Source organism: Lontra canadensis, unplaced genomic scaffold (genome assembly GCF_010015895.1).
Source record: "Lontra canadensis isolate GAN:19392208 unplaced genomic scaffold, GSC_riverotter_1.0 scaffold220, whole genome shotgun sequence".
In the NCBI taxonomy this organism is placed as follows: Eukaryota; Metazoa; Chordata; class Mammalia; order Carnivora; family Mustelidae; genus Lontra; species Lontra canadensis.
The window spans coordinates 613,541-625,575 of NW_022631214.1; the positions used below are offsets into that span (position 1 = coordinate 613,541).

Genomic DNA, 12,035 nt, shown 5'->3' on the forward strand with positions numbered 1-12,035 from the left:
ACTTTATCCTCACAATTTTAACAAGTAAAAAAATGAGGCTTAAAAGCTAAGAAAGGAGCATTTGGCATAAGGAGGGCCATTACACCATGATTAAAGCATAATCTTCCAGAAATATACAACCTCCGTATGTCGAACAATATGTCTTTAAACATTGAATGCAAATATTAATATGATTACAAGGTAAAATTTACCAATCTGTAATCTCATTGGGAGATGTAACATGCTTCCATCAGAAGTTGCTAGAACTGGCTGATGTAAATTGAGGGGGTTGTGGAAGACTTTCTCTGCCTGGTAAAGATGGAGGTTTGTCTGGTTTTGCCCAAAGCCATGTAGCCAGTGGTGGGAACAGTTGGTTGAAATTCTAGTCTTTTTTTTTTTTTTTTAAGATTTTATTTATTTATTTATTTGAGAGGGAGAGAGAGATCACAAGTAGGCAGAGAGGCAGGCAGAGGGGGAGGGGGAAGCAGGCTCCCCACTGAACAGAGAGCCCGATGCGGGGCTCGATCCCAGGACCCGATTCCAGGACCATCATGACCCGAGCTGAAGGCAGAGGCCCAACCCACTGAGCCACACAGGCACCCCTCAAGTCTGTTTTAATACAAATCACTTAAGCTCTCCAAATTCTCATCTGTCTGAAATAGAGTTGTACTTCTTTACACCTGTGAGAGCAGTTGATGCCGCAGTGTCCGGAGTGAGCAGTGAGTGGTTAGCAGAAGTTCTTTACGTCTGGTATTTCTGGATCTGGCTGTCACAGCTTTCCGTTCTTCTGCACCATATCCTGTTCTTACCCTGGGTAGCCCCGTGTCCATCACTCAGAACCGCATATGATCATGAACGCCAGGTTCCTAGCAAGCGGGGAAGAGATCGTAGGTGCAGCCTGAGTCTATGCCTCAGAGTGCATCGTTTCTAAGTCCGCAGATCCCGGTCACCCACAGGAAGGCCTGCCCATGCGGTGTGAGGAAGGAGCTCCTGCAGCCAGGATCCCGCTCCCGGTGTGAGAGGCGCAGCCACGGCCTGGCGGAGTTCGGGGCCAGAGCCGAAGAGGCTCAGGGTGCAGCAGGGCTCAGAGCTACTCATCTCGCAACAGAAAATGACCATGTTACAGGTGAGGTGATTGCTGCTTTGATTTCCAGGGGACTGGAAGGGGTGGCTCTGTCTTCTAGGGAAATAAGTGTAAGTAGTCGAGAGGTCATGGGAAAAGAGCCTCAGCGTAGAAGACCTGGGTTGGGGTAGAACTAGAGCAGTGGTGGGGTCAGGGGCGCAGGCTTCCTGCACGGGGAAAAGCCATGTGTAACTTTCGACCCCCAAAACCTTCACTCACAGCCCACTGTTGACCGGAAGCCTTACCAGTGACGGGTGATTAATACCTGTTTTGTATGTGTATTATATACTGTGTTTTATGATAAAGTTAGAGAAAAGAAAATGTTATTAAAATCAAAGGGAAGAAAAAATACATTTATAGTACTATAATTGTATAGAAAAAATTCACACGTGACTGGACCTGCCCAGTGCACACCTGTGGTGTTCAAAGGCCAACTTTTTTTTTTAGATTTTATTTATTTATTTGAGAGAGAACACAAGCAGGGGGAGCGGCAGAGGCAGAGGGAGAAGCAGGCTTCCCACTGAGCAGGGAGCCCAGTGCGGGGCTTGATCCCAGCACCCTGGGATCATGACCTGAGCGGAAGGCAGACGCTTATCCGACTGAGCCACCCAGGCGCCCTTTCAAGGGGCAACTTTATTAACAATAGGACCTTGAGAAGGTCTTATGATTTGAATTTTTTGTTTTGTTAGGGAGAGAATGTGGAGGGGGGGCGCATGAGGAGGTGGAGGAAGGACAGACAGAAGAGGAAACCTTTCTCTCTTTATTTTTTAACAATTTTTTATCTTCTTTTTAACATATAATGTATTATTAGCCCCAGGGGTACAGGTCTGTGAATTGCCAGGTTTACAGAGGAGAGGAGGAAATCTTTTTTTTTTTTTTTAAATAAATATTTATTTATTTATTTACTTGACAGACAGAGAGATCACAAGTAGGCAGAGAGGCAGGCAGAGAGAGGAAGAAGCAGGCTCCTCGCTGAGCCGAGAGCCCGATATGGGGCTCGATCCCAGGACCCTGGGATCATGACCTGAGCCGAAGGCAGAGGCTTAACCCACTGAGCCACCCAGGTGCCCCGGAGAGGAGGAAATCTTAAACAGATTCCACACCCAGTGCAGAGCCCAGCAGGCTCGATAGCACAACCCTGAGATCATGACCTGAGCCAGAATCAAGGGTCAGATGCTTCGTGGACTGAGCCACCCAGGCACCCCCTGAATTTTTATAAACCATAGTGTCCTACATAATTAATGAATTTGAGCTGCAAACTTGGTTTTCTAATTTTTAGCTGTTGTAATAAAGAAATAAGAATATTTCTGTGGGTTGCATTATCCAAAGGTAAAAGTAAATTAGTTCTTCATAGAAAGTAAATATTTCTTGGTCATGCTTTGATGAAATCTTTGAATAAATGATATAGTGTGCGTAATGTCCTCAGAGAAACGTGGTAAATCCATGGGTATTACAGTCATTTTTCCTAGTTTTCCACAGAATGTCACCCAAGAGGAAAATACCTAAGCACTTAGTAATCATAATTATGTATTTAAGTACCTCTTTAATTGTGAAGCAGAATTCACATATGGAAAAATACCTAAAATGTAAAAGTACAGTTCAGTGAATTATTACCAAGTGCATATGCATGAAGCCACCATTCAGGTCAAGAAGTAGAACATTCCGGGACGCCTGGGTGGCTCAGTTGGCTAAGCTGCTGCCTTCGGCTCGGCTCATGATCCCAGGGTCCTGAGATCGAGTCCTGCATCGGGCTCCTTGCTTGGTGGGGAGCCTGCTTCTCTCGCTGCCTCTCCCTGCCACTCTGCCTGATTGTGTGTGCTCTCTCTCTAACTCTCTTCTGACAAATAAGTAAAATTAAAAAAAAAAAAAGAAGAAGAAGAAGAAGTAGAACATTCCCAGCCCAGATGAGGCCCTTTCTGTGCCAATCACAGCCTCTTCCTCCTCACACAGAACTGGGACCCTGACTTTTGTTGTAACCATTTCTGTCCTTCTCTTTCTAGTGTTCCTTTAACACTGCAGTTTGGTGTCGTCTGCTGTAGTGTATAGTAATTTGTGTTTTGTTTCTTTCACTTAACACTTTGTTTATGAGGTTAATTGCAAGTGCATCCCGCTGTCCAGTGAAGGCAGCTTCCTAATATCATCAGAGTCAGTGTTCAAAATTCCAGTTGTCTTATAAAACCGCAAATCGTTTGAAGTTTGTTTGGATCAGAATCTGGGTAAAGTTAATACAGTGTAATTGGTTGATCTGCTCTCTTAAGACCCTCTTAACCTATTGGGTCTTTTTTCCTAGCCCGTTTTTTTCTTGTTTTGTTTTTGTTTTTGTTTTTAAATTTACTTGACAGAGATCACAAGTAGAGAGGCAGGCAGAGAGAGAGGAGGAAGCAGGCTCCCTGCCTAGCAGAGAGCCTGATGCGGGGCTCTATCCCAGGACCCTGAGACCATGACCCCAGCTGAAGGCAGAGGCCTTAACCCGCTGAGCCACCCAGGCGCCCCCATTTTTTTTTTTAAGATTTTTATTTATTTATTTGACAGATAGATATTACAAGTAGGCAGAGAGGGAAGCAGAGAGAGAGGAGGAAGCAGGCTCCCTGCTGAGCAGAGAGCCCGATGCGGGGCTCGATCCCAGGACCCCGGGATCATGACCTGAGCCAAAGGCAGAGGCTTTAACCCACTGAGCCACCCAGGCGACCCCCCCCCCCATTTTTTTTTTTAAGATGTTATTTATTTGAGAGAGAGAGAGCATGAGTGCCTGAGCTGGGAAGAGGGGCAGAGGGAGAGGGAGAAGCGGACTCGCCCCTTAGCAAAGAGCCCAGGGACTCGATCCCAGGACTCCAGGATCATGCCCTGAGCTGAAGGCAGATGCTTCACTGACACCCAGGCACCCCTCCTCACCACATTTTTGGCGGAAGAGGCCAGGTGGTCTATTCTGTGGATTTCCCACTGTCCGAGTTTTGTTAGTGTTGCTGGTGTGTTCTGTAGAGCTGTGCTGTCCAGTACAGAAGCCACTGGCCACATCAGCTAATTCAATTTAAAATGATTAAATCTAGGGGCGCCTGGGTGGGTCAGTAGGTGAAGTGTCTGCCTTCAGCTCTGGTCATGATCTGAGGGTCCTGGGATCGAGCCCCGCATCAGCTCCTTGCCTGGCAGGGTTCCTGACTCTTCCTCTGCTGCTCCCCCTGCTGTGCTTTCTCTCTCTCTCTCTGACAAATAAATAGAATCTAAATAACATAAAATGAATAAAATAAATAGAATAAAATAAAATAAAATGATTAGATTTAGCCCCAAGTCACACTAGCCACATTTCAAGTGCTCAGAAGCTGTGAATTAGCACAGGTAAAGGGCGTCTCCATCTTCACAGATCTGATCTGGAGGCTTGATCACATTCAGGTGTCGTTTTTTTGGCAAGAGTATTTCAGAGGTTTTGGTACATACTTTCAGGAAGCAGCTCTTGTCTGCTAGCACTTGTCTGTGGTTGTTGCCTTGATGGATTATTTCCATAGTGGCTACTAAATGATACCCTGCATTGACCTCCTCTTTTTCTTCCACTTCTTCTTCTTCTTTTTTTTTTTTTAAGATTTTATTTATTTGACAGACAGCGAGAGATCGCAAGTAGGCAGAGAGGCGGGCAGGCGGGTGGTGGGGAGCAGGAAGCAGGCTCCCTGCTGAGTAGAAAGCCTGATGTGGGGTTGGATCCCAGGACCCTGAGATCATGACCTGAGCCGAGGGCAGAGGCTTAACCCACTGAGCCTGAGCCAAAGGCAGAGGCTTAACCCACTGAGCCACCCAGGCGCCCTTTCTTCCACTTCTTTGTTCATACAGTTATTTACTTACTTTTAAACGATTTTATTTAGGGGTGCCTGGGTGGCTCAGCAGATTAAAGCCTCTGCCTTCGGCTCAGGTCATGATCCCAGAGTCCTGGGATGGAGCCAGGCATTGGGCTCTCTGCTTAGCAGGGAGCCTGCTTCCTCCTCTCTCTGCCTGCCTCTCTGCCTACTTGTGATCCCTGTCTGTCAAATAAATAAATAAATAAAATCTTAAAAAAAAAAGATTTTATTTACTTATTTGTCAGAGAGAGAGAGAGAGAGCGCGCACCAGCAGTGGGAGCAGCAGAGGGAGAGGGAGAGGCAGGCCCCCCCTGAGCAGGGAACCCAATGCGGGGCTCGATCCCAGAACCCTGAGATCATGACCTTAGCTGAAGGCAGATGCTTAACCCACTGAGCCACCCAGGCGCCCCTTCCTTTTGAAAATTTAATAAGCTTTTTTTAACAACTTAGTTCAATTTTTTTCTATTGTGCTTTTTTGTATGTTCTCTTAATTAGTAAATACGCTTTATCTGCATCTTTCAAGGTGATCACATATCTCTTCTTAATTTAATTTGTTAGTGTAGTGAATATCTTTATTTTTTTATTTTTAATGTTAAACCAACCTTTAATTTCTGAATATACCAACTCAGTCTTGATGTATTTTCTTCCGTATATATTGTTCCGCTTAGCGTGGTAACATGTTGGTTAGGATTTTCACAACAGTGTTCATCTGTAATTTGGCCTTTGCTTTTCCTTCCTTGCAATATTCTTACTGAGTTTTGTTATCAAGGTTATGCTTGTATCAAAATGTTTAGTGTTGTGTTCTTGCTTCCATATTCCGTAGTTGTTTAGTAAAATAGGAATTCTGCATAAAAGTCTACAGAATTAACTAGTAAAGCTGTTGTTTTGTGAGGAGATTTTATGTTGGAGATTCTTTTTTTTTTTAAGCTTTTATTTTTTTATTTATTTGTCAGAGAGACAGAGAGAGTACAGGCAGGCAGAGAGGCAGACAGAGGCAGAGGGAGAAGCAGGCTCCCCACAGAGCAAGGAGCCTGATGTAGGACTCAGTCCAGGACCCTGAGATCATGACCTGAGCCGAAGGCAGACGCTTAACCCTCTTAGCCACCCAGGTGCCCTTATGTTACAGTTATTCTCATTACACAGTTACTCCCGGATGAATATTGACATTGGCTACAGAATCCTTCCTTTCAGCACTTTTAAAATGTTCTTTCTACTGGCCTCTGTGCCTTTGAGTAAGACGTCTGCAGCCCATTGAACTGCTCCCTGTGAGAGTCATGTGACTCCTCCTTTGTCTGTATTCCCTAGCAGTTGGGTTGTGATGTGTTTGGTTGGCTCTCTTCATGTCTGTCCAGTTGGGGTCCAGCCCGTCTCCTGAGTCTGCCACCTTATGCCTTTTGCCACATTTGGGGAGCATGGAGCTGTCACTTGTTCTGTCTGCCACGCTCCTGCTTTTCTTTTCCTGGGACTCCTGAGACGCATTTGGTGTTGTCTGGCCCTGTCCTGAGCCCTGAGTGTCTGAAGCTCATTTTTAAGTCTTCTTTTCTCTCAGTTACTCAAAATGGATACTTTTATTGACTGGCTTCAGGTTTGCTGGCCCTTGTCAAAGTGTGTGATGTCCTGTTTAGGTGAGGTTTTGTATTTTATGATGGTATTCTGCGTTTTTTAGTTTTCTGGTCATCTCAGGAGGCTTTGGGACAGAAATCCATCATGACATAAAATCCAGAAATCTTTCTGAGACCTAGATTTGGTTATGTCACTCCTATTCCGTGAGTCATGGCTGGCTGTTGGCAACAAGAGCGTGTCTAGCTCAGGGGCTCCTGGGTGGCTCAGTCGGCTGGGCATCTGACTCTTGATTTCAGCTCAGGTTATGATCTCAGGGTCGTGGGATCGAGCCCCATGTGAGGCCTGTGCTCAGTGGGGAGTCTGGTTGAGATTCTGTCTCCTCTGCCCTTCCCCCAAATAAATCTTAAATTAAAAAAAGAAAGAAAAAGTGTCTAGGTTGGTTAATTCCAGTTAGCCCCACCTCCCACGTGGCCTTTACTCAAATCCCTACCTCACACTCTCTGATGTTGTCTAACTGAACCACTTGTACCTCCTGAATTCCAGCAGTTTTGGGGTCTCATTGGAGCTATTGGCTCCCAGTATGCCTTTGCATGCCCATTTTTTTTTAAGATTTTTTTTTTTATTTGAGAAAGAGCGGGAGCATGAGCGGGGGGCGGGCAGAGGGAGTGGGAGAAACGGGCTCCTTGCTGAGCAGCGAGTTGGACGTGGGGCTCGATCCTGGGGATCATGACCTGAGCTGATGGTAGACCCTTAACTGACTGAGCTACTCAGGTGCCCTGCATCCCCATTTTGTGGGAAGTACTGCTAATTACCTAAAACTCATCTCAAGCTTTGCCTCTTGGAAAGAGCCTCAGTTGACGCTCAGACTGATGCTCTCGCTCTGACCCGTGTTGTGCCCTCCGTTCATTTCTGCCTCTGCTATTACAGTAGCCTGTTGTAGGAACAGGGGTGCAGGTTTGCAGCCCTCTGCGAGGCTGTGCAGCTTTTTAAGCTGTTTTACTCTCTTCCTTTTGGTGCCGCTTCTCCGGTGCCGCAGCTCTGGTGCGGTACACGTTTTGTTGGTGGTTCAGAAGATGTAAAGTTGGGAGCTCCAGTTGTCAGGCATCCTATGAACAGAGGGATGGAAGGGTGCATCGTGGCATTTTCTCCCAGAGACGTGATGCGAAGGGGTCACGGTCGTCATTCTCTGTGGCTTGCTGTGATGGAATGATGTGTGCACGTCACGCAGCGGCCCTTGCTGCAGGTTCACCGGGGCTGTGCTCTTACAGGAGGCGCTCTCATTTGAAGATTTATCTGTGGACTTCACCCAGAAGGAATGGCAGCTCCTGGACCCCAGTCAGAAGGACCTGTACAAGGATGTCATGTTGGAGAACTACAGCAGCCTCGTGTCCCTGGGTAAGGCAGCTCCCTGACGACCTCCTGGCAGGCCCAGCACCTCACTTTGTGAGTTGCCAGGAGCTCTGCAGCTTCTGAAATCTCTAGTGGTTTTGGACCTGAATTTAGGAGATTGAAAGTTCCCTGCGCTGTGACACTAGGGAAGGCGTCTGCACCTCACCTTGGGATAACGACGACTTGTTTTCCATGTGCAGCTCTGAAACTGATCAGGACAGTGGTGGTGTTAACCATTAGTAGTCGGCACCAATGCAAGGAACGTACTGTATTTCGTGTACTGTTCACATGTGGCCTTATTTACAGAGAAGTTTTGTGTGGCTGGTACGATGATTCTCCTTTTCAGTAACTTTCCCAAGGACTGAAAGCTAGTAAGTGGAAGTGTCTAGATTTGAACCCAGGCAGACTGGTCCAGAGCCTTTGAAGTGAGTAATGGTTTGGGTTGGGATTATAGAAGTCAGAGAGTCTTAGACCCCAGTAGCCACCAGTGAAGACCATTGCCTTTGAGAATTACTTACTCTGTTGATAGACAAGTGGGTAGCTTCACTGTGTCCCCCTGATGCCAGACCTTGCTCGTTCTTCAGAGGCCCTAAAGCCCAAGCAGTGGGGGCCACGGCTTTTGTGTTTTCCCCAAACAGGGTACGAAGTTGTGAAACCTGAGGTCATCTTCAAGTTGGAGCAAGGAGAAGAGCCGTGGATCGGAGATGGGGAAGTCCCAAGTTCAGACGGTCCAGGTGGGTGTGAAAACCAGACAGATGCAGGACGCAGAGACTCAGTCTCAGCTGTCAGTGGGCTTGGGTGAAGTGTGCCCTGGAGGGTCTCTTCCCGACCCCTGCAGCTTTCGTGCTGATTCAGGATAGCCGACGTGGCCTACTCACGTAAGTCACGCTTAGATGTGGCTGCTCTGCTTGTGGCGTAAAGCAGAATATTCCCGGCTTGTCCAGGCCGTGAAGTATTCTGGCTGTCAGGTCTGGGATGTTGACTTCTTGTTTGGTTTTCTGACATATTTAGTGTCCTTTTGTCCTCTGTTCACCTGCTCGTACCTTCAGGAGGTTTCCTTTGCTCTCATTCAGGCATCCGATGCCCAGAGAATTGCCAGGGGAGCAAGGAAGTCCTCCTCATCCCTCCCAAACAGTGGTCCTTTTCCTCCTTTTGTGAGATTGGCCTCTGCTCTACTTCTCCTGTAGATTAGACACCATGGAGCACCTCAAATGTTCTCTCTTCACATTCTTATTATTTCAGACTCTTGCCTTTGGAAACTATCTTAACTTCTCAAGTGACACTTGAAACTAGGCGCATGATGTCTCATTCCTGAATTTTCCAAATTGCTCGATGGGTCTAGAGTCTTACTTTTTTTTTTTTTTTTTAAGTTTTTTTATTTATTCATTTGACAGATAGAGATCACAAGTAGGCAGAGAGACAGGCAGAGAGAGAGGAGGAGGCAGGCTCCCCGCTGAGCAGAGAGCCCAATGCGGGGCTGGATCCCAGGACCCTGGGATCATGACCTGAGCCGAAGGCAGAGGCTTTAACCCACTGAGCTACCCAGGCGCCCCCAGAGTCTTACCTTTTATAAGTGTTCTCAAATGATACCATGAATTTCAGTTCCTAAAGCAGCCAGCCGTCTCTGATCCGTTTTCCGGCCCTACTCATCTGCTAAGTGATGTTGTTTCAGGCTCCCTCGAAAGTAGACCCTGAGATTACATGTCTGACTGCCATGAGTTTACGTGATGGGAGAAAGAGCAGCGAGATGGGGGAGAAGGAATGGCAGTGTGTGTGGTGGAAGGGGTGTGACCCATGGTGGCTGTTGGGAGCCCCATGGGGCCAGGAAGCTGGTCACGCTCTAACTCCCACCTCTCCGGGCTTGAGCATTGCCTTGGGGGTGTTTAACTCCCCAGAACGTCCAGAATCCCTGCATACAGACCCAGCGTGCCGTGTGGCTTGAGGATTGTTTCGGGCAGAGGGATGTGGGTCCCTGGGGTAGGCCCCACAGTCTGCCCGAGGTGCTGGTCCCTCTGAATGTAGCTGAGGTGGCAGGAGTGTCTGCTGCAACCTGTGGCCTCTTCCTCCCGATCTCCCCGGTCTGAGTCTGGCGGGCTGTCAGCTGGTTATCCCTTCCCCCAGTTCATGACCAAATCCATTCAAACGTTTCTGTTTTGGGTGTAATATTTCTTCTCTGCATCTGAATGTTTGGTTGTGCTTTATCTTAGTCTTTTCTGCATTAGCTCTGTTTCTGCTGCATTCATGCTCACGGAATGATCCTTGACTCTTCCAGCTAAATTTTTCTCATTTTTTTTTGGAATTCGCATCCCAGACCTGATCACAGTGCATGGGATGTTCTTGAGCTGGTTGGTCCTGGGGCTGTGTGCGCGCATAAACACAAGGCTTACAGTTTCTATCCACTTACGTGTCACAATATTTATGCAATAAGCCCATTGTTTTAATTCAGGTGCTTTTAGCCAGGTGTGCATTGGATTACCTGGGCATTTTTTTCCAACAGTAAATGTTATGGATCCATTACTGGTAAAATTGATTCAGTACAGTGGTGTAAGTGTAGTTTTTAAAATGGAGTATTCTAGAGCTGGAGTTTGTAGTTTGAGGAACCTCTTGTGATTCTTATGCGCCCCTCATTCATTGATAGCCTCCATTTGAATGACGACTAAAGATGATTGGAAATAAAAGACCTAGAAAACACCTTAGAGAAGCGTAGAAATGAGTTAAGAAGTTAAGATATTTATGTTTATTTTATTATTATTTATAAAGATTTTATTTATTTGTCAGAGAGCGAGCGAGCACAGTCAGACAGAGTAGTAGGCAGAGGCAGAGGGAGAAGCAGGCTCCCTGCCGAACAAGGAGCCTGGTGCGGGACTCGATCCCAGGACCCTGGGATCATGACCTGAGCTGAAGGCAGAGGATGAACCCACTGAGCCACCCAGGCACCCCTTGTTTTTTTTTTTTTTTTTTAATTCAGCGTTTAAACATTGAACATTTATGCTTCACTTCAGTGCAGTGCACTTGTAGTCTAAGTTCACTATACAAGGCCTATGTGTCAGGGTCCTCAAGACCACTGCCACATTTAGAGAGCTGTGAGGAGAACTCAGGATATCGTCCATATGGCTAGGACTTCTTTTTTTTTTTTAAAGATTTTTTTTATTTATTTGACAGAGAGCACAAGTAGGCAGAGAAGCAGGCAGAGAGAGAGAGAGGAGGAAGCAGGCTCCCCGAAGAGCAGAGAGCCAGATGTGGGGCTCGATCCCAGGACTCTGGGATCATGACCTGAGCCGAAGGCAGAGGCTTTAACCCACTGAGCCACCCAGGCGCCCCTGGCTAGGACTTCTTAACAGCAACATAATGACAGCTTCCTCATCAGCGAAAGAGCACAAACAGAGGCTGGAGGAATCCGGGGGCAGGTGTCCTGTGCTGCTCCCTCATTGAGGGTCACCCCAACAATGAAAGTGCAGTAATGTGTGTAGTGTTTCTGCACAGGGAAGCTCACTAAAGACCCAGCACCTGGGGACCTCTGTCTGGCACACAGCAGCATTGCAGACTCCTAGGACAGCAGGTGCTCAGCACAGGGAGCCCCTGTTATATCAGCTGGGGAGTGGTGGGCACACTCCAGAAACCAGGCTCCCAGATGGCAGCCAAGGGCTACCCTGCAAGTAGCCATGTACCATAGAATGTTGAAGAGAGAGTGATGTCTCTTATTCTTCAGGTATTGTGCTGGGTGGTGTGGGTTCCTTAGTGAGCATTGGAGATCAGTTCCCTGCCTGTGCAGGGCTTACTTTCTCCTGGGAGGACAAAAGAAATCAAGTTGGAATAACCAGGGTAAAGCCCAGACCCTGAAAGTTCGATCATAGACGTAAATTAGGTAGATGATAATAGGGTAGAGGATTTGTTGCTCTCCTTAGGCTGCCGTAACAAAATACCACAGACAGATAAATAGCAGAAAGCTGTTGGCACAATTCTGGAGGCCAGGGTCAAGGCACCTGTGTGATTGGGTTCTGATGAACGTGGTCGTGCTGGCTTGTGCATAGCTGCCTTGTGGCCTTGTGGCTTTGCCCTCATGTTGCCTTGATTCATTTGTGCAAGGGGTGGGGATGAGGTCTGCACTGGTGTTTCTGATAAGGATACTATTCTTTTGGATCTGGGCCCCACCCCTT

General features: G+C 47.1%; 1 protein-coding gene across 3 annotated transcripts in view; it reads left to right on the top strand.

Moving 5' to 3' along the window:
• ZNF84 (zinc finger protein 84) overlaps positions 1 to 12,035 on the top strand; it is a 62,624-nt gene that overhangs the window by 45,586 nt on the left and 5,003 nt on the right. For all 3 annotated transcript variants that reach the window (XM_032849227.1, XM_032849226.1, XM_032849228.1), the window contains 3 exons: positions 912 to 1,105; positions 7,758 to 7,884; positions 8,517 to 8,612. In XM_032849227.1, the coding sequence (XP_032705118.1) occupies positions 1,091 to 1,105; positions 7,758 to 7,884; positions 8,517 to 8,612 (238 nt within the window). In that variant the 5' untranslated portion in view covers positions 912 to 1,090. The remainder of the gene's footprint in view (positions 1 to 911; positions 1,106 to 7,757; positions 7,885 to 8,516; positions 8,613 to 12,035) is intronic.